The sequence below is a fragment of the Ipomoea nil genome, unplaced genomic scaffold (assembly GCF_001879475.1).
Source record: "Ipomoea nil cultivar Tokyo-kokei standard unplaced genomic scaffold, Asagao_1.1 scaffold2036, whole genome shotgun sequence".
NCBI lineage: Eukaryota > Viridiplantae > Streptophyta > Magnoliopsida > Solanales > Convolvulaceae > Ipomoea > Ipomoea nil.
Genome location: NW_017618464.1, coordinates 4,303,676 through 4,330,727, shown reverse-complemented (window position 1 = coordinate 4,330,727; position 27,052 = coordinate 4,303,676). Strand labels below are relative to the sequence as shown.

The 27,052-nt window shown below is 34.7% G+C and overlaps 3 protein-coding genes across 6 annotated transcripts; 1 reads left to right on the top strand and 2 right to left on the bottom strand.

The window, feature by feature from the left end:
- Positions 1-446: 446 nt before the first annotated feature.
- Positions 447-3,362, bottom strand: LOC109147953 (omega-3 fatty acid desaturase, chloroplastic-like). The gene is made up of 8 exons (XM_019295631.1): positions 2,551-3,362; positions 2,383-2,472; positions 2,102-2,168; positions 1,893-1,985; positions 1,600-1,785; positions 1,429-1,509; positions 1,219-1,356; positions 447-883 (listed from the first exon to the last, which is right to left on the bottom strand). The coding sequence occupies exons 1-8, from the start codon at positions 3,060-3,062 to the stop codon at positions 698-700; spliced, it is 1,353 nt and encodes a 450-aa protein (XP_019151176.1). The 5' UTR covers positions 3,063-3,362; the 3' UTR covers positions 447-697.
- A 1,295-nt stretch (positions 3,363-4,657) lies between these two features.
- Positions 4,658-13,774, bottom strand: LOC109147950. 4 transcript variants are annotated; one of them, XR_002048737.1, is made up of 25 exons: positions 13,536-13,774; positions 13,000-13,118; positions 12,504-12,588; positions 12,094-12,147; positions 11,491-11,582; positions 11,288-11,391; positions 10,939-11,014; positions 10,327-10,783; positions 9,537-9,872; positions 9,201-9,377; positions 8,957-9,055; positions 8,787-8,865; positions 8,105-8,232; positions 7,689-7,974; positions 7,400-7,605; positions 7,195-7,319; positions 6,894-7,011; positions 6,639-6,691; positions 6,460-6,553; positions 6,197-6,386; positions 6,011-6,079; positions 5,784-5,884; positions 5,625-5,696; positions 4,950-5,299; positions 4,658-4,686 (listed from the first exon to the last, which is right to left on the bottom strand). XR_002048737.1 is itself a non-coding variant. In XM_019295628.1 (24 exons), exons 1-24 carry the CDS (start codon positions 13,572-13,574, stop codon positions 5,192-5,194), a joined length of 3,267 nt encoding a protein of 1,088 aa, XP_019151173.1. In that variant the 5' UTR covers positions 13,575-13,774; the 3' UTR covers positions 4,858-5,191. The 4 variants fall into 4 exon arrangements, 2 of the variants coding, with proteins under 2 accessions (XP_019151173.1, XP_019151174.1); XM_019295628.1 differs by lacking the exon at positions 4,658-4,686 and having other exon boundaries at positions 4,858-5,299; XM_019295629.1 differs by lacking the exon at positions 4,658-4,686 and having other exon boundaries at positions 4,858-5,299; positions 7,400-7,602.
- A 6,611-nt stretch (positions 13,775-20,385) lies between these two features.
- Positions 20,386-22,678, top strand: LOC109148279 (2-oxoglutarate-dependent dioxygenase DAO). Its single transcript, XM_019296165.1, has 2 exons — positions 20,386-21,334; positions 22,045-22,678. The coding sequence occupies exons 1-2, from the start codon at positions 20,516-20,518 to the stop codon at positions 22,354-22,356; spliced, it is 1,131 nt and encodes a 376-aa protein (XP_019151710.1). The 5' UTR covers positions 20,386-20,515; the 3' UTR covers positions 22,357-22,678.
- Positions 22,679-27,052: the final 4,374 nt, after the last annotated feature.

The following is a 27,052-nucleotide window of genomic DNA, read 5'->3' as shown; positions in this document are numbered from 1 at the left end:
AAAAATATATGATTGAGTTCTGCCAGCTATAGTGTGGGAGTTGCATTATCTTGTGGGGTAGCTCCTCGTGGACACTAAACACTGATCATCTCATCTAAATGGCCAGTGAGTTACCGTGATTTAATTCATTTCATAATTCCTGTAAAACTGAGATATAGGGGCGAGAAATTTCGCCCTTTGCACCCAAGATTTCATGAGAATATAATTATTTATTTAGCAAAACTAATGATTCTTATGATTTATTATAACTGTACCTTCATTATGAGTTGATGATGCTTTCCAGCATTCCATCAATTATTTCTTCATTTTATTTAAGGTTGTCCTCTTACATGGCATCAATATCACAGCTGGGCAAGAGTAACATAATCACTGAAAATGAAACCTTGTTTTCATTACAGTTTTTCTTTTTCTTTTTCCTGTCATTTTGTGGGCAATCTCCCATCATAAAATAGTGGCAGAGTTTTCATAGTATCATTCAAGAATCACCAGATCACCAAATACTTATAAAACAACAAAAATAACAGCTAAATTTAGCAATCACTATATATTGTTTATCAATACTGAACCTATATCCCTTCACATTCTGGATGGGAAAAATGAATTTAATCTAGCTGAGGTATTTCCCTCAATAGCGGTAAAAATTAACTAAAAAAAAAAAATTAAAAATTTACCCGCGACCCCATCTTTGACAGAAAGTTCAATTTTTCTTCAGAGATCCAGACAGCTCAGGATCAGATTGATAATATACGACGTCCCCAGTATCACTTACATAGTGGTCGGTCTTCATGCTTCTTATGAGGTCTCCCAGCAGATGAAACGGGAGAGGGCTCGATTTCTTTGGCTCCCTGTAATACTTTCCAAGCACAGGCTTCGCTGCTTCAGTCTGCAAAAACCACCGAAACAATTCAAGAGGATAGATAAGATATCAGAATTGAACCATGTGCTCCATCTAATGACTGTATGCTCAACACGCCCCCTCACGTGTGCGGTGGGTTCTAAGCAACACGTGGACCGTAGTCACTTATGGGTGGCGCATGACCCTTTGGTTTGGCTTTGATACCAAATTAAACCATGTGCTCCATCTCAACTAAAAGCCTAAGCTGATAGTTAGATTGCACATTAATGACTATATGCTCAACAATCAGCACTACAAGAAAGTCGTGGCAGAAAAAAAAAAAAAACAGAAAATGTTGATTAGAACACGAGGGAGGGGCTTACAGCTTCTGTTAAATGATAATGGGGTATTTGAGGGAAGAGGTGATGTATCACATGAGTCCCGATGTCGTGATGGATGTTGTTAATCCATCCATAGTCCCGATCAAGAGTAGTAAGCCCACCCCGAAGATAACTCCATTCCTGTTGAATCCAATGTGGTTTATACAATTATGCTGACATTTTAATTCAAGATATGGAAACCAAAATTCTTACCTGTCCACGGTACCAGGGAAGTTTTTCTTCGTGGCCGTGGTGATGTAAATAGGTAACTAAATCCAGCCACATTACAAAACCCTACATTTCGGAAACAAAACACTCAATCAATTGGGAACGGGAGAAAAAAAAGGAGATTAATTGTGCTTCGCAAAAAATATAAAGACTAACCATATAAGGAACTCCATAGAGTTTGAGCAATTGGACAGGTCCCATCACAAACGACAATCCAACAAGGACCGCAACCATTGCTGTCCAACACAACGTCGAGGTAATCACATCTTTCCTCTCATATGGAGTAAACAAATCGCTGTTTGGATGATAATGAGAGCCTTTTTTCCCAGGCGTTCTACCCCACTGCAAGTAGATTAATAACACATGAATTTCTACGCCATATTTTAATAACAGATAATAAAAGATTAATAACATATGGAAACAGAAAGGAAAAGAAAAGGACTGCTTACCAAATAGATAGGGTATGCGAGTAAGGGGAATGGTAACGTGAACCTTAATTTTTTTGTTACATCATCCAGAGTGTTGAAAAGATTCTCGGTTATCTGATATGAATGAACATGAATGTTATATTGAAGCAATAATTTACTAAAATTTTAGTGAAAAGGCAAATACAAAACTAAATTAAGAGCAAATGGATAGCAAGATCAATGTGTCTTACTGGGTGCCAAGATTCGTCGTTCTCAACATGGCCATGGTTCTGATGATGAGTCCTGTGACTAATCCTCCTGCACCATTATCATATTAAGTTAAACACACACACACACACACACACACACACATATATATATATATGTATGTATAGGGGCAGGATCACATGAGAACTACCCTCCTCCCGAGAGAATGCAAACAGTACAATCAGTTATCCACGAATGCAAAATCAAGCATTACAAAATGCACAATTGTAATTACACTTGAGAAAGAGAGAGAGAGAGAACAAACCATCCATGGTAAGGGACAAGAATTGAAGAATGAAGGAGATGCCCAACCACACTGTTCAGCTTAGGGTTACTTGAAAAGCTTCCATGGCCACTGCAGAGTTCACAAATAAACTTAAAACCCACAACTAGAACATGAAATGGTAAAAAACAGAAAAAGAAAAATGAGTACCAGTCATGGCCAAGAACAAAAAGAGCCCAAAACATGGTTCCTTGAGCAAACCAGTAAAGAGGCCAAACAATCCAATTGTTGAAATAAGCAGCCACAGCTGCTAATCCAAACACAGCCACAACATCCCTAACCACATAGCTCATGGACTTCCATGGGTCCTTAACCCAGCAATGTTTAGGAATTGCTGCTTTAATGTCAGACAGCTTGAAGGGTGGGGGTGCCCCAGGATCAAACCCTTCAACTTCAACTTCTTCTTCTTCATCTTTCCCAATACTCATTCCCTCCCTCTCTTCTTCACTCAGCAATGGAGCCCTCACTGGTGCGCTCACCCTCAATGCCCAGTTCCTCTCTTTAATCCCCAGCAATGAAAACGAAGAGCCACCAAGATCTGTTCCCAAAGCTTTCAGCTTTGGTAAGCTGAGAGAATGGGTAGAAGCTGAAACAGCCCTAGGTTTTGGAAAGACCCGTGGGAGTGGCCTAACACCACATTCTGATAACACCCAACTCGCCATTACAGTGCTCCCTCCCAAGACAAAAATCAAGACTTTTTAGGCTTTTAGCTCTGGGTTCTCTAGAACCAGAGCTTATCAGTCCAAAAACAAATCAAAGATTCTTGAATTGAGAGAGAGAGAGAGAGAGAGAGGGATGATCCAAGATTTTCTGCTACTCTGCTTTCTCTCACCTACTGCTTCTGTTTATATATAAAGGAGACGACAGGAAACATTCCCCGCCCTCTTCCTCTCCTTCGCAGCTTAGAATATAATGGGAACGTGAATTTCGTGTGCGAGGATTTGAAAGATCCAATTTTTATGTTATTTATTGCCTTCTTTCTCCGTGTGGATTAATTTTTTATTTTTTTTAGTTTAGAAATAGACCCTTAGATCTTTTATCTTTATCTCCTCGTTGTTCATACAAAGATTCAATACAGAACTGCTTGACCGGCTGCTTAAGTTTTGCAATAACAAGTATTAAACAATTTCCACATTTATGGTTGTTAGGTACTCTGCTAATATTTTATATACATAACACGAATTTGTCAAATCTTCTGGCCACACAATACTGTATTTTGTTCTAGTACATTTCCTCTCAATTTTTATTTCCTTACTTTTACTTTCGTGATAGACAATAATAAATTATTTTCATTATGTGAATCCCAAAAAATGTTTTCAATAATTTGAGGGTGTGAATAAAACTTAAGGGTCCACGTAATAATTTTCCTCTTAATAATACTTCACCACATTATGTAAAGTGTCTCGTCAAACAAAGTGTTCAATTACGTCTATAATAAATACTGATACATATTTTTATATAATGGTGGATTAATATTTAAATTAATTTATGATGTTCATATTGATTTGTCTCATTCTAATATGAAGTAAACAAGATTAATTTTTTGTACTTGGCGGAATATTCACAGTGTCTTCTAATAATACCTTGTCGCGTTATATAAGATGTCTCGTCAAACGAGATGTTCACAATAAATATTATGTAAATGACATATGTTTATAACAATGGATTAAAATTAAATTTAATTTATGATATCCATATTAATAATCTCAATTATTAATAAACTCATTAATTGGTTTATACTCCGTAATATTTTATCTTGGGATTTTTACACATTGACCTGAAAACGAGAAGATGGATTCTAGTTACGTGGTCAGAATTGGCTTGCATGGTTTTCCCTGAGTAGTCATCTTGAACATGGAAGTCATTAATAAGTAGTTTAAAAATGTACGAATTCAATGAACGACGTATATACCATGACTATTCTCGAAAATGTATTTAATATCGAGCTGCATACAACTTGTGTTTCATTCTTTCATACAACTCATTATCTCTGCAAACAGGGCAAATTATGGTGTGGACCATGATCCACACAATTGTGTGAACCATAAATATCAGTTATATTTTTAATATATTAAAAGTACATTATTTTTGTACTAAAAATACATTATATAAAATAATATACCTTTAATATATTAAAAATATACTTTCAAAAATGCATCGTATGTACATAAATAATGTACTCTTAATATATTAAAAATATATTTTTTATTTATAGTCCACACCATTGTGTAGACCATGGTCCATCCAATAATGATTGCTGCAACAGTCCCTGCATGTGACTGCGCACTACAATGCACCAAATAATATGGACCTAACTGAAACACGCATTCTAATTAGAATATTCAATTTCAACCGCAGATCGCCAGATCCTATACTTCACCGTCATAACTCGTAACCCTTAACTACTACTTTGGGACAAAAGAAAAATAATAATAATAAACCTATTACACAATAATGTAGAATTCAAAAGTTTGACTTGGATTTTATTTTTATTTTATTGTTTGTGTTTTACTTTTACATAATAAATTCCAACACAAGCTTGTTCTTACCTTCAAAGTTCAAACTGCCGGCCATGCACAAGTCATTACAGTCACGGTATGGCTTTGACTTTCTTCATTGACTCCGTCCTCTCACCTGATGGCTTCAGCGTTGCATCACTAAACGCATCATCTCCAGAATAGTAAGTTCAATGTTTTGTGAGATAATTAAAACGGTACTAATTGAAGCATATGTATATGATATGTATGTACACCAACTCTCGTCACGTGCAGCTTAATCGACAGCAATGGCTTTAGAGGTTCCACCATTTTCGTTTCTCCATTTTCTTGGCCAGCTCTTTTGCCAATGATGCAAAGTCTTCTGCCCCACTTTGAAGCTCTGCAGTTCGTTCACTCAGTTGCTGCAGGTAACACAACAAATGGTGGTCTTTGAAGCATTTATTTGGTTTTGAAATTCACCTAAAATCGAGTATTATCTCCTCTAGTTATTTAAACCAACAACCGGAAATCCAGTTATTGTGGAATCCAAACCAATCGCTGCTTAAGATAGCATGAAAGATTTTGCAGCATGCTTTGTTTTATCATTTATGCAAATCAAAGATGTTGAATCTGAAATGGAGGCTATAAGAGGCCAGTTTATAAGGGAAAATATGAATCTAGGATGAAATGAGTCAATAGCATCATTATAAACGATTGTGCATATATAGAACTACAAATTGGACATACCTCAAGTTTCTCCCCGCGCTCATGAAGCTTATTTCTTGCTTCTGCTGCTGCAGAGGCAGCAGTGGCGGCATCCTACAAGTAACAACATAGTTGGGAAATGCAGTTTCAACAAACTATAAACATTTCATTGTTATCAGAAAGTTTATCAACTTAAATTACCCCTTTCCTATACTTGGCAATGATTTCTTCACGTGTCCTTTGTGTTGGTTTAGTTTCAGTGGACCCACCTTCAAATAGCTTTTGTCGCTGTCTTTCATTTTCTGAATCATCAGAACAAATATTAGTTTGATAAGGGATTTAGACTGGAAGGAGCATGTAAATATAGATTAGGGAATTAAACAGTTACAGGATATAAAATAAATAAATAAATAACATGCCCTAACAACCTTGTTTGCTAGTATTGCTCTGATGAGATGACGATGATATGGGAATGGGATCATCAATCTCAATATCATCTGTATCACAAAGTATAGAAATAGTTAACAAATACTCAGTGAAGCAAATGATATTTTAAAGAAACAGATAATAAGAGGGATACAAATACTGTGTAGCATTAAGAGGGATACAAATACCTAAGTTTAATTCCAAGTTGCCTTGGTCATCCATTACATTTGTAAGAGGGTCTGAGAAAGGAAACCTAGAAAATATTTTCTCTAGATGTGCAATAAAAGTTTCCCGAGTTTCAGTATCATCAATATCCTGCTCTCCTTTTTCCCCTTTAAGCCCCTTAAAGAAATCAGCAATCATACTGTTGACAGTAGTCTGACAAGAAAAGCAAAACAAATTATATAATTGCCAAGAAATAGAGAATAATAAGGTGCTTATATTCCACAACCTTTTTACTCATTTGATTTTGGGTTAGACAAGCAGCTGCATTTTTTGTAGCAGCAAGGACTTTATCATGAAGACAAGGCAACGCCTCTGGAATCCTATAAAAAAAAAGTTGCTCATCATCCATCACAATTCTGAACAAGATTAGTGCTTACAAAGGGAAGTGTGAGATCAGAGAGAGACCTAAAGTCCTTTCCAGAGCACAATGCCAAAATGGCAAATTCACACCCATGGACCTGCAAGGCCAGGATGCCACTTAGCAAAATATTTTGAAGGGAGAAGAATAGGGGTGGCCAATCACTATAATGGATGACTCACAAATCTCAAAAAGATTATATAGAAAATACATTGCCAAGAAATAATAAGAGGAGAATAACCAAACAATTAATCTTAACTAAGTGAGAACATATCAGAAGAGAGAAGTAGAAAACTACAAACCAGTGAAATAATCCCTTTACTGGGAGAACTAATTGTCTTCTCCACATTTGTCTTGAAGCTCCACCTGAGTACTGACAATAGTGATGTGTCTCCCAGCAATTTAAGATCTGGCAAATACCTGCCAGAGATGTGATTGTGGATCAAAACATTATACATTTATCCAGAATGATGCATCAAGAGATACAAAGACCATGAAATAAATCTCAGAACATTTAGGGAAAAAAAGAAAACATTATAACAGTGACTTTACCATAATCATTAGAACAAGGTGCATTAACAATCAGAAACTAATAGGGTTTACCTGATTTCAATATCTCCAGTCCGGTATACTAAGATCAATCCATATTCTCTACCATCATTCTTGAACAAAGCAGTCCAACAACAAGGTTTAGCAAGATTCACTTCATGGAGAGTAGTGTTATTACCCTGTGATTATTCCACCAATCACAACTAGAGAAAGAATAACAATGATTATAGTTATTGCAGAGGTTAACACAGAAAGGCACCTGAATAACAGAGTTTAAAGAGAACAAATATAAAATATCCTCGCAGCAAACCAAAATCTGGGCATCTGTAGCATTAGGCATTAGAGAAGGCTTCAAAGGATCTATGGGATCATGGTCACCAGATTGCGCTGATTGATCTTTAATTTCAATATCCTTGAACAATGGATGCTTGTCAGACTCTTTGTCAAAAGATGTATTGCTCTCTGCTAATACAAGGAAATGATAAAGAATTATACAAAGACGTATTATAGCTGTACTTAATCAAACAATTGAAGGAGCCAATACTTACCTAGGATATGTAAAGAAACTGAAGTTGTCAGTTTCTCTGGATGTACTGGCTGAGAATTAATCACATTGCCAGTGTTGCTATCCATTAAAATTATGTGTCCATCTCTGGTCAAGGCAAAAGCAAGCTCTTCTGCAACTTCATATGAGGTTGAACATTCAGGGTTCAGAATGTTCTGACGGATACCTGGAAATGTCTTCACAGAAAGAGAAGTGATTGGAGACCTTAAGCTAGAAACACAGTCTGTAAGAAACAAAACTGATGGTGAATCAACATCAAGTACAGCAACCTGTAACAGGGCAAAACAAATCTCAGCGGCTGACAAGATCCATTGCACTAATACACAACTTAGCATATGAGGAATGTGCATATCTTATTTTCTACTAGAACCTTCAGCACTGTATAAACAGATCTTTTACCTGGCTGCTTTCGAACCCCACAATAAGTTTGGACCCAGAAGCAATGTACTTCAGGATGCACACTGGGGAATTGAGAAGTGAAAAGATAGCTTTGCATTGATACCCAGCCCCACTTGGGAAAGAGTGAACTGAAAATGAAACACGTCGATCACCAATATGCTGAAAGCATCAGAAATCAGAAATATATATAAAGAAAAAATATAAGCACATCCCAAAAGTACATCTCTGTTATGGTTACTATATATCTCTAGTAAATATTTACATAAACTATGTAAGAGAATATAACTTCAACTTCAGTGATAGCCTCCAAAGCTCCTATCAGACAACCTTCTACATTCTAGTCAATGAAATTTTCTAGGCAAGAGTTTATCAATTAAAACAGTAATTGTTTACACCCTGAGACATTGATGAAATAGATGAATGAATCTGCAGACAACTGGCTCCTGAAAAACTTAGTGTTAAATCTGATCTATGCAATCTTATTGTTTATCATATCTTTTATTGCCATCCTTATGGATTAGCTTAAAGTCAAGGCTTAATAATAATCAAAGAGGTATAAATTTCTTGAATTTCTTTAACACACAGTTTATAGAACTCTTATTCTGTTGTCTCTTGTCTGTTTTTATTCTCAAAATTTAAGCACAAGGATAGTGACAGATAATCAATTATAAGCACACCACACCTTCACTTTTGGTTTCTGTAACAAAGTGCAAGCTTATTTTCTCAGAGCCAGAGCTGGTACCAAACATGTAGTGGTGAACCTACATGAATAAAAGAATCAGACTGTCCCTTTGGTCAAGATATAGAAGTAGGCTAGTGAAATGTAACAGTACAGAATGATGTGAGTCTTACTAGGCCATATTCATTGCCAATAGCAATACTCAAAGAACTGGAGGAGAAATCCAGAGCTGATATTGCTGGACTGGTACTAGTGCTTTCAATGCCCTTCACCTGTTAATTATATTTTCAGTGTTCTGTGAGCATCAACTAGTCAATTAATGAATAGGTGAACCCTTGAACAATCTTTAGCTGAAAATAATACCTATTCAATATTTACATGTTAGGGGGCTCAACTAATTTGAAACACTGTACAGACCTCAGATGAGATAACAAACATAAGTGACAAAACTGGGTATGTGGCATCCCAGATTCGGACAGATCCATCTTGATATCCTGCTATGTGTATTCTCTCAACACCATTATCTTCAGTTAAAGACAATTGACTAGGAACACCACCAGTTAGAGGCCACTTTGATTCCTCTTCATTCTTAGACTGCACAGTACAATGACTATTGTGATCGTAACTGGCTAAAGAAAGCATTTGACAACAAAATTTTGAAAAACCACACAATGAAGTCTTCATTGTTCAGATTTACAATAAAGCATTATTTATAAGTAATGATAATTCAAAATAAAGATTAGTATTTAGCACCTTTGAGGAAGTTCGTGAGAAATTCCATTTCCTATCCATAGAACATGATTTTGCCACAGTCATGCATGGGTTGAGAGTAGGTATGGCCACTGGGTATTGAATGCTGTGAGCATTATGCTTGTTCTCTGGCTCAGATTTCAAGGTAGACAGGCTAGTTTTATCATAATAATGCAACTCTCCGGGATTTGTCAATATAAAAAGTGAACTGTTGTCATTCTCTGTATCACAAGGACTTGGTACAGTAATAATATCAGCAAATGATCCACTAAGTGTAAGGTCTACTCTATCGATGCATTTCAGTGCTGCAAGTCCAGATGACCAATCAAGTTTCAGGATCTGTCAAACAAATACATTTTGTCAATGATAGAGAAACTCCTGATTTCATTCCTTTAAATGCAACAACATTTCTCATATAGTTGAATTGCAAGCATAGCATTTAAAAAGGGGAAGAATAAGATGACAAGTTACAAGTTTCAAAACAAAATACTCCATAGAACACATCCAATAGAAATTCAACCTTTATTATTCTTCCTTAGTTTAGCAGGGAAAACAAATGATGACTTCCAATTCTTTTTTATTTTCTAACTAGATATCACCCATTATTCCCATTAATACTCTAGTCTTTGGGCAGACTGCCTACAAATTTGGCTGGTAAAGCTAAATTTTTATGCACAATGCAACATGTTTTGACCTAAGGAAGGCGATGAGAGATTTAGCTATATTTCTAAATAGAAGTTAATACATAAGGCAATATAAGACGAGTGAGAGATTACGTTAGAATGGTGCATACCGTCAAAACCTCTTCAGCTCCAATTTCACCACCACCATAGACAAAAAGGTAGCCTCTTAAACTGTTTTGAGATTTGTTAGCAGAGCAATCCAAAACAGTAACAGGAAGCCTTCGGTCTCCTGATAATAGTTGCAACTTAACAACATTGTTAGACAGATTTTCAGTCTTAGGGCTTTTGCTAAAGTCTGGCACAGATAAGTTCCATAGGAAAATGTCACCATCTACATAACCAACAGCAAGAATTGATCCATCAGAGGACAACCAACAAAGGGAACTTATTTCCTTTTCTTCTTGGTCATGATCTTTGGAATCATTTGCATGCACTGTGCTCATGTTTGTTTGAGTACAAACAAAAATTTCCTTTGGTTGAAGATGGTTTTGACTACTAACAAAAACAGCTCTATCTTCTGTAATTTCCCAGAGAATAAGTAATCCATTTTCATAAGCAATTAGGACTCTGTAAACAAATAGAGAAGGAAAGATTAAGAAGTTATGCTGCTTTAAAACAGTAAAACTTGATCAAGTGTATGGCAAGCTTGCCAAATTAGCACTCCATATATAAACATTTTCAAAACCAGAAAATCATGAAAAGGAAAACTTATTATTTCTTACCTATTTCCAAATGAACAAGGATGGGGAAGCAACCCAACAATAGATAGTTGGTCGGGCATTGAACTCACAACTGTTTCTGAAAATCAAACAAAATTAGAGCACGAGTGAATGAAAATGTAAAAATTGCATCAATTCATACATTCTTTTATTTTTTTAACAATGGTAAAGTACAAGAAGTTTCACTCCCAACCCTGAGAAAAAATGAAGGCAGCTGTCCAGACCAAAGAAATTGAAGATTTATGAAAGTTGCTAAAACAAACACCAGGTCCTAGCTGTTGGATGAAATTTCCAGAATAAAAAGCTCTATTCAAGTACATAATGTAGATGAGTAATCAAGTAGCCCTATTACCAGCTACAAGATTTGGAGGCACATAATATGGCAATTGTACAACATTTCTTTCCCCTGCATCATATTTGAGCACAGATAAATATCCATATTCATCCCCTAAATACCTGTTTGTAGAATAAAAACATGGTTAGGGAACGAATAAATGACATAAGATTTTTGGATGGAGTAAAAATAAATTAAATCATTTTTCACTACCCATTTACATGTAATGAGTGCCATAGATAACAGAGAATGCAGTTATGTTTGATTCCCACTTTAATTTTGAAGATAAGTGTCTGCTTGCCAGATCCCAGACCTGCAGAATGTTAGAGAAATAGGGTCTTAGTTGAGATGATCTCTCTTAGCCTTAGTTTTAGGTGTTTGAAATCTATGGCTAGGATTAGTTCTTGTCTAATATAAATAGCTCTATACTTACATTGACACACAGAACATATAGAAATATACAGTTGAGTTTATTGTTTAACATGGTATCAAAGCGAGATTGAGGTGACTGGGTAGTGGGTAGGATCTCTCTTAGCCTTAGTTTTAGGTGTTTGAAATCTATGGCTAGGATTAGTTCTTGTCTAATATAAATAGCTCTATACTTACATTGACACACAGAACATATAGAAATATACAGTTGAGTTTATTGTTTAACACAGAATTTGAATGAAACTGGCGGTCAGTAATAACAGAATACTGTCGTTCTTGAACCTTGGGGTGGGGATGTGGGGAGATAAAGAGATGGCCACAAGCAATATAAGAATACCCAGTTGATGAGAACAGTACTCTATGGCTCAAATTGCATAGACTGGAGAGGAAAGTACCTGAATATCATTTTCATTTGAGATGCTCACTAAGAAACCTTGGTTTTGCAAAAACTGAAAAAGAAAAAAGCACAAGAGAAATGATAATTAGTTGGCAAAAACAAAAGGAGGTTTTGCACTGTAAATAAAGGAAATCAGTAAGTTCTAGACTTGAAAAAGAACCTGGTCTGTTACAAATTTCACAATGACATCCTATGTTTTCTAACAAGTCATCAACTGATGAATAAGGGACTCAATCATACAAAACATACTATTAAGGAATTGGAAATTAACTAGCTTTAAGTTTCACACTTGTGCAGGCATGCAGTGCCCCCACCCCCAAAAACTAAGAATATTAATACCAAAAGATAATTCCAGCAAAGACCTTAAAATACCACTACACAAGTACACAGTACTTTTATCTCACCAACCTCCAAATTCTTGAAAGGCGCTGGCTTTGGAGATACAAGAAGGGCTTCAATATTGTCACCTCCAACAACTTTAATCCTACCATCCCTGGAATTAAAATTATCAGGAAAAATCAAGCCAAAATAATTTTGAACACAATACCAGATTTAGAGAGCCATTATTTGTTTCTAATAGTATGCATACGGTGGTTATGGTTATCATTATGCATTTAATTACGTGAATTCAAATGCTGACTTGATGTCTCAAAGCTTTCTCTCAAAGACATCATGGTTGGCTGGTAATGCAGAGTATATATAGTACAAATATATACAGTATATAACACATTGTGCACATTCATTTATTGGGACAAATCATTAGCATCAAATACAATCAAGTGAATAAATTAAATTACTAGGAAAATGCAAACTTCTTGTTATCCATGTGTTATTAGGTGTTTATCTATGTTCCTTCATAGATAATACTATTCTACTACTGCACTGAAATAAGCTCCCTACTCACGATGTCCCAATCGCTAAAAGCTGTTGAATAGGGTCAAAAGCCAGAATAGATGCAGTAGCTGGAATCCCATAGTGAACAGCAATTTGTGCTGGTAGTTTTGGAGTTTCCCGTGGCTCATTCTGTTACAACAGAAGATAGGAAGTGACATATTCATGAGTCAAATTGAGCAGAAATTTAAGCAAGTAGAAGACAGTTCTGTACGCATTATAAAAAATGAAGAAAAATCACATATAGCCCATACGAAACAATTATTTCCATATCAAGTAGATAAATTCAGAAGCACGAGCTTGGAAAAAGCAAAATTCGACTTGCAGCATATACAACAAAATCATTTCTCGATTTTCTCTCTTTCACTTTGCTGATCAGCTGATATAATTTGCTGAAAGTTCATATCATTGGAATCTCAGAAACGCGATTCCGGCGAAACGGCAGAAAATTGCATAAAATTAATTACAATATCATATATGGAAAAGTTATAACGAAATTAACACAGAAAAATCATAATTTAAATGCGGGCGAGATTTTGAGAAATCTACCTGTGGAGAAGAAAACTTTTGGAATAATTTAGCGAACATATTGCTCTCATAGAAGACGAATAGCTCCTCCTTTGTGCCTTCTTTTGTTCGTTGAAATTTCTGTAACTGCAAAGCCTTGCCGCCTTGTCACAAAAATGCTCCTCGCGCTTTGCCTGATGCGAATGATGGCATTCAATGATCTTCGTAGAGTGAGTTCGTTGCACGCTCCAAAACTCTCCAACTGTATCCGGGGTGTTGGTTTTTTTTTTTTTTTCTTTTTCTTATTTTTATTTTTTTTAAATTTTAAAATTAAAAAAAAATGTTTTTCTTTTTCTTATTATTTTTAATTTTAAAATTAAAAGAATGAGCAAATAAGTCATTGAACTATTTTGGGGTTAACAATTAAATTATCGAACTCGAATAAGCTTCAAATTCATCAGGAAAAAAATACACTAATTTAAATGCAATGTGTATATATTGTATTTCATATATTCATATACATACTAATTGCCTCAATTGAAATTCAACCCTTACCCCTCCCACTTAGAGGAATAACCCGATACCAATGAACTACAAGCCACTTGATATCTTACCAAGTATTTAACCCTTCTTAAATGTCATGTTTTATATTTTATTATATTAATATTATTTATATTTATATATATACAACCTAACATATATGAATACAATACCCATAAAACACGGCACAAGTAACCTATAATAAAATATTAAGTCATCTTCGTTTCATTAAACTGCAGATAAATGAACAGATACACTAAAACGACGGTGAAACGAGGAAGGAATCGGCTAATGCTCGCATCTACGGCACCAAAAAAAAATACTCGTTGTAATTAAGTAATTTTACTGTACGAAAATTATATATATATATATATATATATATATATATATATAATAAAATATAAAACATGACGTTCAGAAGATGGTCAAATGCTTAGTAGGATAATAATAATAAAATATACACATAGCCGGTCCGTCAAGAAGTTATCCAACTGGTCTGTTACGGTCGTCAACCCGACATGACTAAATCACTTGTGGTCTATTGTACCGTTCGTATCAATAGGCCTCGTGACAAAAGAAGATACTCTCGAATCGCCCCGACGGAGAGCCACCCGACCGGTTTACTGTAGGGTGACCGATCGGCCTGCAAGATGACGTATCCTACAGAGCCGAAGACGTAACTTACACGACAAGTTATAAGGGTCAACTTGCGCCTGCAGGGCGGCCGCTGACAACCTGCAAAAGTAGCAGTTCCGCCTCATCGATTAGTCAACCTACGCGTAATTGCAGAGCGACCACCTGACTGAGCCAATGAGAAGAAGCCACGTCGATCCACTTGCAGCAGGCGCATTAAATGCGTAGACCGACTTAGACGGTATAAATAGGAGGGTCTCATCCTCATATCTTCATCTCCATCTGATTACAAACACTACTTACTACATTGTAACCTACTACTTATTAATTGTAATAATACTACTCAGCCTCGGATCGCTCAGTCGTTGCCTGATATATCGACCGACTAACCTACGAGCGCTTCATTCTACTCGTTCACAAACATACCAAATCAGCATAAACATGTTGTTAATTTGCTAAAAATGTTAATTGCTATTTTTTACAGGTTAATGGATGAATTTGGAGCTTATTCGAGTTCGATGGCTTAATTGATATCCTTCAAATAGTTCAATAGTCTATTTGTACATTTTCCCTTTAAAATTTTCCAAATTTAGGAAAAACAAATAAATAAATAAAAATAAAAATTATATATAAGATGTGGCTGAGTCACCCTAATGCAATCATAAAGAAAAATAAAAGTAGAGTCTATTTGGCAGAGCTTATAGCTTATTTTAAGCTACTAATAAGTAATAAGATATAAGCTCTGTTGGTAATGTTCTCAAAATAAGCTCGTAGCTTAAAATAAGAACTTATTTTGAGACGCGCTCTGTTTGACAACGCTAAGCTAGGAGCTTATAGCTTATTTTAAGCTACTAATAAGCTATAAGCTCTGTTTGGTAATGTTCCCAAAATAAGAGCTTATTTTGGAACGCTATTTTAGGGCTCTGTTTGGCAACGCTAAGCTAGGAGCTTATAGCTTATTTTAAGCTACTAATAAGCTATAAGCTCTGTTTGGTAATGTTCCCAAAATAAGCTCCTAGCTTAAAATAAGAGCTTATTTTGGAACGCTACTTTAGGTAGCGTTTCAAAATAAGCTCCTAGCTTCCTAACTTTTTTTCCATCTTTACCCTTATTATTTTAAAGTAATGACATATTTTAACCTTATGAATTAAAACCCTTTCTCTTCCCCTATCCCAACTTTCACGTAAATCCCTTCCTTAGTCTTGTTTCCTGCTAAACAATTATGTTGAAACTTTAGCTTATTATTATTATTATTAAAAAATTAGCAATATCTCCATCAACGAAAATTTAAGTCACACCTCTATGGAGATGAAGGAGATTCGCAACAATATTGCTACTTCATTATGGGATGCTAGATCATGATCATGCTAATAGTTTTATTTTAAAAAGTGTTTACTTTTTTTGGAAAACGAAATGTTAAATTTTAATATGTAAACAAACTAATTTAAATTTTATGAAGATGTCCTTTTTAGTCTTTTTACATTTATCAGCTTATCAAAAAGCTAATTTTACCAAACACTTTCAATCATAACAGCTAGCTTAACAGCTCTTCAATTTTCAGCTCCGAGCTTATAGCTTTTCAGCTTTCAGCTCCTTTTCAGATATCAGCTCCTAGCTTATAGCTTTTCAGCTAGGTTTGCCAAACAGAGCCTAGGTAGCATTTCAAAATAAGCTACTAGCTTCCTAACTTTTTTTTCCATCCTTACCCTTATTATTTTAAAGTAATGACATATTTTAACCTTATGAATTAAAACCCTTTCTCTTCCCCTTTCCCAACTTTCACGTCAATCCCTTCCTTAGTTTTGTTTCCTGCTAAACAATTATGTTGAAACTTTAGCTTATTATTATTATTATTATTATTATTATTATTATTATTATTATTATTAATGTTATTTTTAGATTAGCAATACGGCTTCAATCTCAATTTGAACAAGAGCCGCCAACTAATGCTCAATAAGCATTCAATCGTGCACATTCTTCTCTTCGAAGTTGTATTGAGAGATCGTTTGGAGTATTGAATAAGAGATGGAAGATACTTGTTAAAATGTCGCAGTTTAGTGAGGAGCCCCAAATTAATGTTATTATGGCCACATTTGCACTACATAATTATATTCGGAAGAATTCACAAGATGACGTGATGTTTAATGTGCTTGAGCAGCATCCAGATTACAAACTAATTTAAATTTTATGAAGATGTCCTTTTTAGTCTTTTTACATTTATCAGCTTATCAAAAAGCTAATTTTACCAAACACTTTCAATCATAACAACTAGCTTAACAGCTCTTCAATTTTCAGCTCCGAACTCATAGCTTTTCAGCTTTCAGCTCATTTTCAGCTACCAGCTCCTAGCTTATAGCTTTTCAGCTAGGTTTGTCAAACAGAGCCGCTATCTTAGGTATCGTTTCAAAATAAGCTAGTAGCTTAGCTTCCTAACTTTTTTTTTTGTACATCTTTGCCCTTATTATTTTAAAGAAATGACATCATTTACCCTTCCTAATTAAAATCATTTTCTCTTCTCATTTATCCGCAACTTTCACCGCAAATATTATTATTATTATTATTATTATTATTATTATTATTATTATTATTATTATTATTATAAGGACAAGATGACAAAAATACTCGTTAGAATGCTTAAATTGGGATCTTAAGTTGAAGATGAAAAAAATACTCTTTAGAATGTTAAATTTCGGCATGTTTCAAACAGAGGGGTGACCGACATGATAAATTTTTGCACTAAAATAATAGTTATGAATGAAAATTGATACTAAAACAATTGTTATGTATAAAAATTAGTAGAAATAATTAAACATATGAATCAAAACCATAATTTTATTAATATCCGTGTGATCAAAATTGATAATTTTTTTAGTAACTTAATCCATTTGGGATATAAGTACCATTTAATTTTCTAAGGGCTTTCTGTTACATCGTTAATTTCAAGGAGCATATTTGTCCCTCATTAGCGACAACTTCAACCTGGGAAATCTTAAACATGACATTTGGTATCTAATCCCACTGAGTAAAGCATTAGCATGCTTCTGATATAATAATGTAAAGGATTATTGGAGTTAGTAAACAAATTAAACCATCTTTTGTTCCATGAAGGGTACAGGATTCCGGATAACACGGCAGCAGCTTGCCGTTAACCTGAAAAAAAGTGTTTAATTTGCAGTTAGGAAAAATAAATTAAAATTAATGTGGCAACGAGTTGGTTCAAAACACAATAAAGAGGGTACCATACCCTCCTGTGTCCTGCAGGCATCATCACGTCCAAATTCGCATAGCAGGTAATAGGTTAATGCCGTGACAATTTATCCCAAACTTAAAATATGTGTTTCCGTATTTTAATTTTGATGGGTTAGAAAGCAGCACTGATAATTTATGTATTGTATTTTGTGGGGTTTTTTTGTTTTCAATTTTGATTTTAACAGACTTTTTTATTTGAATATAGATAAGCTTATCAGTTTTGATAGTATGAAATTTCTTGGCCTTAATATTTATAGGCTTCTCGATCTCGATATCAATAAGTTTCATGATTTTAATATAAAAAGGCTTCATGATCTCGATATTAAAAGCTTTTTTTTTATCTTAATATCAACAGACTTCTCAATCTTGATAGCAACATATTTTCCAATCATTGCTATTAGACTTATCACTTCACCAGCCATCACATTACAGTTTACATGTGTTATGACTGACTCGAGTGCCCAATTGATAGACGCCGCGTTAGCTTTGTCACTAACTTGTCATCATTTTATCGGCTTGCCACTTAGTATAAATAGAGCATCCATCTTAGGGGGCGTTTGGTTCAGGTCATCTTAGATTACCTAGGTAATCTGAGTCTGGTAATGTTATATTACCTTGTTTGGTTCAAGTTATGAGATTACCAGGTAATGTTATATTACCTCAAAGCTGATGTGGCGGTAATGTTTCAAGGTAATGTGATTACCCCCATTTTTTTTAGGTAATATTAGATTACCTTGAATTATTCCAACTTTGCCCTTGTTAACTAATCCTTATATAATAATAATAATAATAATAATAATAATAATAATAATAATAATAATATATGTTTATATAATCAAATATACATATGTGTATATTTATATATTTAGTTTTTTTAATATTTAAGCTTTGATATACATTCATAGATATAAATAAATACACACATAATATATATATATATATATATATATATATATATATATATATATATATTATTGAGGGCATTATTGTAAATTGATCCATATAATCTAAAATATAACCATGAACCAAACAAGGTAATATTATATTACACCATCCAAACCAAACACACAAGGTAATCTTACATTCCCAAAATCTCACATTACCTTCCCGAAGGTAATCCTATTACCTGGGGTAATCCAAGATTCTGTGAACCAAACGCCCCCTTAGTGTAAAGGATGTTGATTCCTCGCAACTTTGCAGTGTACCAACCATAGCTTCATAACCTCATATTATATGGCTAGACCCTTAGCTTCCCAATATCATTACTACCTCTTACATTTACACTATCTATCAATATAACTAAGTGGCGTAGACCGAAATCATTATACTCAATGTTTATTTATGCTATCAAATTTATATTTACATTTGTTTACTTTAATTTACAACAAATAAAATCTAACCAAACATTATTTTGATATGAGTAGATATGCATGGTACCTAGTAATTAAGACACTACTTTGAGGATGTTTCAATAGCTCTTTGGCAATGATTAAAAGAAAAAGAATCTTGTTTTCCGGCTGAGATTGCAAAACAATGAGACCGACCTGGATGCCCTATCTAATTCTAATTGAAATTCAGTGAAGGAAAAGAAGAAGACGAAAGGGCAGTCCTGCTAGCTTCACTGCATGCTTGCTTGTCTTGGTCCTATAATTCAGGGCCCACCTGACTAACTTTTGTACGGTTGTCTCTTTTTCATGGAGTGGTTAACAAGGCTATGCAACTATGTAAGTAGTAGCTTTGAGTAGGTTCAATTCATAATAATGGTGATAGATATATACACCAGGCCAAAAACCTGTCGTAACTGTAACTCCCTTGAATGGGAGGTCACATGTTTGAAACTTAATAGAAATATTGACTAGACAGATATTACATTATAATAGAGTCAATAATATTAAATTGTAATAAAGTTTAATATTAAAAAATATGTGTGTCAAATAAAAGTTTATAGATAACATAGTGGTAATAAATTTTATTTTATTTTATACATTGAAAATAAACAAATTAATATCCGAAATTAATGTCAGTGTAATCATAAAAATGTCAATAAGATGATATATGTTTTTTAATTGATTTTATCCGATACAAAGAATCAACGCTCCTGAGGTAATCAAATTATTTATATTTTAAAAAATTATCAATCAAATAATGTTTATGACTTTAATTTCATTCATATTCCTTATCTCTACCTCATAAACTAAACACACCTAAGTCATCCATAATATGTGATAAAAACCAACTTATAAACATCTAACATTCTCACAAACCTTCACTCGTTTACATAAAAATGAATTTTAAACATTTTATAATGAATTTGCCCCATCAAATTAATAATACAAAACGAAAATAATTGTAATTATGGTTAAGGGCTAAAATAAAATTAATTATTAATTGTTTATGTGCTGAACTTTATCCTATAAAATTCCCCAATTTTATATTTTGGTTACACGTATAAGGTATACTCTATCATCCCAGCGACCCAGCATATAATCTTTTGGATTTGTCACGAGTCTCCAAAAATATCATCCCAGCTTATTTTATACCCGCAGCCAACCTCTCTCGCTTTCCCTCTCAAACACGCACGTGACCTCAAATCAAACTTGATGGCCTCGTCATCAGCGCACGAGCAGCATCCCCACCACCACCACCACCACCTCCGTACGCCCTACGGAGCCACCGCTGCTCCGCCGCCAACTCCCTTATCGCAGCCCAACCTCTCGTCCACCTCAGGACACGCCGACGCTCTCTCTCTTCTCCTCCACCGCCTCCCGCCTACTCTCTCCCTCCCCGGCCGCCGCTCGCCGCTGTCCAATAAGACCGCCGCCGTTCCTTCCGTCTCGCTATCGGAGCACGCGGAGGTCCTCTCCGCCTGTAAACACCTCGGATTCTTCCAGCTCAGCCGCCACTCCGTCGAATCTGAGCTAGCCAACTCGGCCGAGTCCTTGGCTCGCTCTCTCTTCGACCTGCCCCGCGATAGAAAGCAAGTGTACTTCCCGAAGAACTGGCCGTTAGGTTTCGATTCCGAAGCCGACGACGACGATCACGCTGCCGGCGGCGCCGGCGAGTCGTTCTGCCTCGACTCGGCGTGCTCCTCCGAGGAATCCGAGTTGGACTTGAGTTCTCTCCGTGCGTTCACTCGCGAAATGGAAAAGATTGGGAAAGAGGTGACGGAAGCACTGGCTTCCATTGTCGGGTTCGATAACCCGGCCCGTGAAGACCCCACACGGGTCAGTTCATTATTGTGGATTTCCGACGGGTCTTCCGTCAGCACACCAGTTTTAACGGGTCGGATGTATCCATTTGCTATCGGGTTACAGTACCAAATAAGATGCCAGAAATACCATATGTTAACGGATTCGGGTTGGGTCTCTATCTCCCCGGAGGTGGACTCGATTTTGGTCACCGTCGGCGACATTGCTCAGGTCAGAATATTTATTCTTTTTTTTTTTTTAAATATAAATTTGGATCCTTTCCATTTTATATTTGGATTTTCAAGCCAACCCATATTTCAGGTTCCCATTTTGTGGGCCGGGTTAACTATTTTTTTCTCCCTAATGTGAAATATGGTGTTGATATTAAGAAATTTCAAACGTTGACTCAAATGGACCCCTCAAAACCTAACAAATGCAATGATATGCGGCTTTAAGTCCTTAATAATGTTGTGCTAGTATGAGAAAATATTATATTTTAAGCTAGATTAGTACGAGTGGGTGCATTTTTTTCGACCTTCCTTCCTAAATGGAAGATTGGAAGGAGATTTTGACTTAATGTCACACCTTTAATTATATTAAAATAACTTTTTTAGTATAACTAACTCTATTACAACGTAGTAGTATATGTTCATATATACTTTTTCAACCTATTGAACTCAAACTTTTTATTTGAGAGTGTCACTCATTGATCACATGCAAAATTACCTTTTTGTAAAAGCTGATCAGAATTTTAACATTTTGAAGCAACAAATTGTTACAAAAAGCTTTATAATGGAACACTCATATTGATTATTTAATTAAGTGAAACAATTAATAGTTGTTAAATAAGTTAAAATTGCCTGATAGACTAACTATGTTACCGAGCCTGGTCATTATGTTACATAGGGATGAAACATAAGTTGTAATTAAATGAATGATAGGTGTGGAGCAATGGGAAGGTACAGAAGGTGAGAGGAAGGGCAGTCCCTGCAGGGGAGGATGGGTCACGCTGCATATCAATCGCTCTTCTCATCACTCTTCCCCTCGACAGCATCGTCTCTCCTATGCTTCCCAACCCTGCGAATAACGAAGACGAGGACGAGGATATCAAGAACAGTAATAACCAGGAACACGAAGAGGATAGTAAAGGAGAAAGAAGAATGTTCAATCCCTTCCCATTCGAGGATTACGCCTGGAGAATCTACCATGAACGCCTTCTCCTTAAGGATCCTCTTCTCAGATACCGTGTCTGAAATCATCCTTAGTTATGTTTGGTTTTATGTTTTATCATGGCAGTGCAGTGGTGACAATATTGTTGTTGTCGTTAGTTTTTCTTCTTTAATTTTTAAATTTTTTTTTTTCTGTTTGGTTTTAAATTAAATTAAAGTCATCATTAATGACCTTATGGTGATTAGTGCATGCAGTTTGGTTTTGTGTCTCCTTCAGCACTTGTGATACTGGTGGGTATTGGTATTACAGACTGCACCGTATCATGGCAGGTGAATTTTAGTTGTACCCACTTTTGATTATTATGTAACTATATATATTGTATGAAGATTTTTTATTTTTTTTTTAGAGTGCCATTGATAACAGGCAAATTATATTGTGGATTATGATCCACATTGCAATATGAACTACAGATAAATGTTCATTTTTAATGTATTAAAAATACGTTTTTAAATAGTATATAAAATAATGAATTTTCAGTACACAAATATTGAATATTTAATATATTAAAATTGAACTTTCCGCATATACTAAAAATAAACTTTATCTCGATAACACTAGTTGTTAAGTAGAAATTTATAGGCTTCTATGAGTTCTATCATGAATGGGTACGTTTGAGTAGTGGGCAAATGCAACCAAAGCCCAATTCAATTGCAACATACCCAATCCATGAGACTGGGGATAGTTATGCTGTGCATCCGTATGCACCATGCATGGTACATACGGATGTCAAAACGACGTCGTTTTATTAAAAAACGCGGGTCTCCTTTTTAAAAAAAATTCAGGTTCGATTCCCAGCAACAACATTATATTGTTCATTCATTCTGGAATTTTAGTTCATAGATTATGGAATTATAGTTCATTGATTATGGAATTATAGTTCATCGATTATGGAATTGTAGTTCATCGATTCTGAAATTTTAGTTTATAGATTATGGAATTTTAGTTCATTCATTCTGGAATTTTTAGTTCATAGATTAGATTATGGAATTATAGTTCATCGATTATGGAATTTTAGTTCACCGATTATAGAATTTTAGTTCATATGTTGTTGTTGGGAATCGAACCTGCTTTTTTTTTTTTAAGGGGAGACGCGCGTTTTATTAAAACGACGTCATTTTGCACCATGCATGGTGCATACGGATGCACAACATAATTTGCCTGAGACGGGAGTATGCCGTATTTCTCTTGGTTTGGGGTGTTGTCTTTATCTAATGGCAAATTAATGTAATTGAGTTATGATCTAAGAATTTAATTTTAATTTTTTTATTATAACTGTAGCGAGTATAACTATGTATGATATGGTCAAAAGTCGGTAAATAAAAACTATTGAAGAACGAGTATATGAGAATTGAAAAATGAAAGAACAGAATTGTATAAGGTGATAGTGTAGTAAGTATCGAAAGTTCGGAACCAATATTACAATTACTTTTTTAGGGTTGTGTACTAGTACGAGCATTGAATGCCCTTGGTCATATATGGAAACTAAATTCCTAATAATTCCAGCATGACCATAAACTGACTCATTATAAACATGACAATATTCTTCCTAAATATGGTAAGATTGCTCATATCGTTCCTTCAAAAAATAAAGAAAACACATCTCAAAATTTTGAGTTAAATAGTAAAATAGATTGAGGACGAGGATGGTAGTTGAGGTATGAATCTATATGCTACGGCAATAGCTCAATGAGTTCGCATTAAATGTCATTAATGATATCTTGTCATGCACACCATTAGACTTGAGCTTCTAGATTCTATTGAGTTTATACATATTGTATACGTCACATATGTTACTGGAAGATGATATATAAGTGTTAGAGCTGAACAATAGCATCTATCTCTGGGGTTTAATTTGCACCTAGGTTCGCCGCAAATTATGCTGTGGAAACGTGTTCACCATGCGCATGGTGAACACAAGGGTAATCCATAATTTCTATGTTGTAGATTCATAATTTTGTTTTTCATTTGTTGTTAACGATGTTTTTCTCTTCGCAATCGCATTATTTCGTCTTCGCAGTACAGATATTATGAATCTACAGTACATAAATTATGATTCTACAATATAGAAATTATGAATCTATAGTACATACATAAATTATGAATCTACAACTTAGAAATTATGGATTTATCCTGTGTTCACCATATGCGCATGGTGAACACGGTTCCACAGCATAACTATCCTGGGTTCGCTAAGTGGGCCAGGTTGTGGGGCCATCGGCCTCGCATGCAGTAATTTTGCACATTATCGAACTACTTAAATCTTGTTTGTTTGTTTTTCTTAAAAATAAAAAATAAAAATTCTTGATCTAGTTTTCTCTCAACACATGCATATATGTTAAATGGAACCCTATTAGATCAAATCTACTACCTAATATTTCATCGCAGATATATTAAGAAGCCATAGATGAATTGGTGAATAAGGATGCATCGAATCAACCCCTCCCTTGTGCGTGGGTGACAATGAAAGATCATTTAATCAGTTTCATCCTGCTTATTAGGCTAAATTAATTAATCAAATAATTGACATTACCTAATTAATTAGCCCCATGTATATATTGCTTTAAACTTGGTCCAACATTGTTTGTTGACAAATTAATTAAAAGACTTGAATTGGTATCATATGATGCTACGGTTTTTATTGGTGGCGCCATCCGTCGCGACAGTAACGTTTTTCTTGTAATGCCTTGTTGTTAATTAACTACGTTACTTTTTCACGTTCTTTTCATATTTAGTTGCTTAGCTTTGGCGTTTGGACCATATGATATGATGTATCAAGAACATACCAACTTCGAACGCTACAACTGTACTTTAGCAACTATACCATTTTTATTATTATTGAAAAATTAAAACAAACAAACAAACAATTGGCTATTGGTAAAGAAACCGAGAAATGTTCCATTTATAAAAAAAAAAAAAAATTAGGACATACACCCACCATGATCAAGATTAATTAATACACAACTATTTAATTTAAAATGTTTTTTTTTTGTTTTTTTTTTTTTTGTTTTTTGTTTTTTGTTTTTTGTTTTGTAACGTGGGAAACTCGCAACCACATATTTGAAGATGTGCACCATTAGCAATCAGTCGAGCATGGTAGTCAGCCAGCCGAATCTAGCGCTTGGCACTCGACATTTGAATCATAACCAGCCAGTCAGTTTAAGTGACCAGTCAACTTTGACGGGGAAGAATTAATTAAAGTGGCAATTACGAAATTAGGCAAGTCAACCTAAATAAACTAATTTCCTAAATATCATTTTATTCCCCGAATCACCTCCACTACCTAAATATCTTTATATTTTCTAAATTCCTCTACATCATATAAAATATTCCATTCTACCATAAATACCCGATTACCATAAGCCAATCACATTATCAAATGTACTTCCATGCCAGTAGTCGTAAAACCAACATGTAATAAGTTATTTGTTCATGTATAATAACTCGCAAGCTACATAACTATATGGAGAGGTGAATTCAACGTGTGACTTTCTTGTACATAAATTATAAACCACATAATCATATGGAGTATAATTTATGTACAAGATCGAAGGTCACACGTTGGACTGTCAAATTGAGAACTCTTTAATTAATTGAGCTACTTTATTTTATAATTTTTTTTTTTTTAGAGTAGTTCCCCATCACCAGCCCTAACAATTTCTTTGGGATTTTGTGGAGGAAGTAAATCGCAAGATGGGTAATGCAGGGCATGCTATATGCTCCTAAGGGCAACCTTACTCGGAGCGTTATGCTGTGCAACTGTGTACACTATGCATGGTGTATACGGTTGTAAAAACGACAACGACGTCGTTTTGACGTCCGACTTAAAAAAAAAAAAATCAGAATTGCATAACTATACATCCATATATAACTTTATAACTATACATCCAGAATTACATAATTACACATCCATAACTATAAATCCAAAATTGTATAACTACACATCCATAACTTCAAAATTATACATTCAGAACTGCATAACTACACACCAATAACTTCATAACTATAAATCCATAATTGCAGAACTACACATCCATAACTTCATAACTATAAATCCAGAATTGCATAACTACACATCAATAACTTCGATCATAACTATACATTCAAAATGTGAAATTATAACTTCATAACTATACATTCAGAATTGTATGCATAATTACACATCCATAACTTCATCATAACTATAAATCCAAAATTGCATAACTACACATCCATAATTCCATGACTATAAATTCAGAATGTGAAATTATAAAATTATGAACATATGTTTATGTAACTAACGACAATCGAAAATAATTTTTTTTAAGTAAAACGATGTCGTTTTTGCATCCGTATGCACCATGCACAGCATAATTTGCCACCTTACTCTATATAATTAAGTTGAGCAAGTGATATGAACTCATATCATTACTATTTTCATTTTATAACAATTGCTACAACTAATATTAGAACTCATTTTGTTTGAGATAACGTTTCTTGATTGGTTAACCATATCGCACATGGGCTCTTTGATTGAATAATTACGAACTATGAATATCACTTTGAATGAAATTTATCTTTTTTCAAATGAAAGGAGGATTGAATCCAGGATTTGTAACTAATCCTCACATTGTAATTAGCAGCGCCAAGGGTGCCAGCTTCTTCCATGCTATTAGGATTAGTATTACGACTCTTTGTATTTAATAAATTTGTTATTACTATTGTAAAGACAAGAAGAATCAT

What these genes read in the sequence shown, in the direction of transcription:
- LOC109147953 (XM_019295631.1), bottom strand. Translation starts at nt 3,062, where the DNA reads ATGGCGAGTTGGGTGTTATCAGAATGTGGTGTTAGGCCACTCCCACGG. An exon ending in ACGACGAATCTTGGCACCCA is followed by an intron (nt 1,986 to 2,101) that starts GTAAGACACATT and finishes CATTCATATCAG; the next exon opens with ATAACCGAGAATCTTTTCAA. An exon ending in TCGCATACCCTATCTATTTG is followed by an intron (nt 1,786 to 1,892) that starts GTAAGCAGTCCT and finishes ATCTACTTGCAG; the next exon opens with TGGGGTAGAACGCCTGGGAA.
- LOC109147950 (XM_019295628.1), bottom strand. Translation starts at nt 13,574, where the DNA reads ATGTTCGCTAAATTATTCCAAAAGTTTTCTTCTCCACAG. An exon ending in CAAATGAAAATGATATTCAG is followed by an intron (nt 11,583 to 12,093) that starts GTACTTTCCTCT and finishes AACATTCTGCAG; the next exon opens with GTCTGGGATCTGGCAAGCAG. An exon ending in AGCGCGGGGAGAAACTTGAG is followed by an intron (nt 5,300 to 5,624) that starts GTATGTCCAATT and finishes TGTTACCTGCAG; the next exon opens with CAACTGAGTGAACGAACTGC.
- LOC109148279 (XM_019296165.1), top strand. Translation starts at nt 20,516, where the DNA reads ATGGCCTCGTCATCAGCGCACGAGCAGCATCCCCACCACCACCACCAC. An exon ending in CCGTCGGCGACATTGCTCAG is followed by an intron (nt 21,335 to 22,044) that starts GTCAGAATATTT and finishes AATGAATGATAG; the next exon opens with GTGTGGAGCAATGGGAAGGT.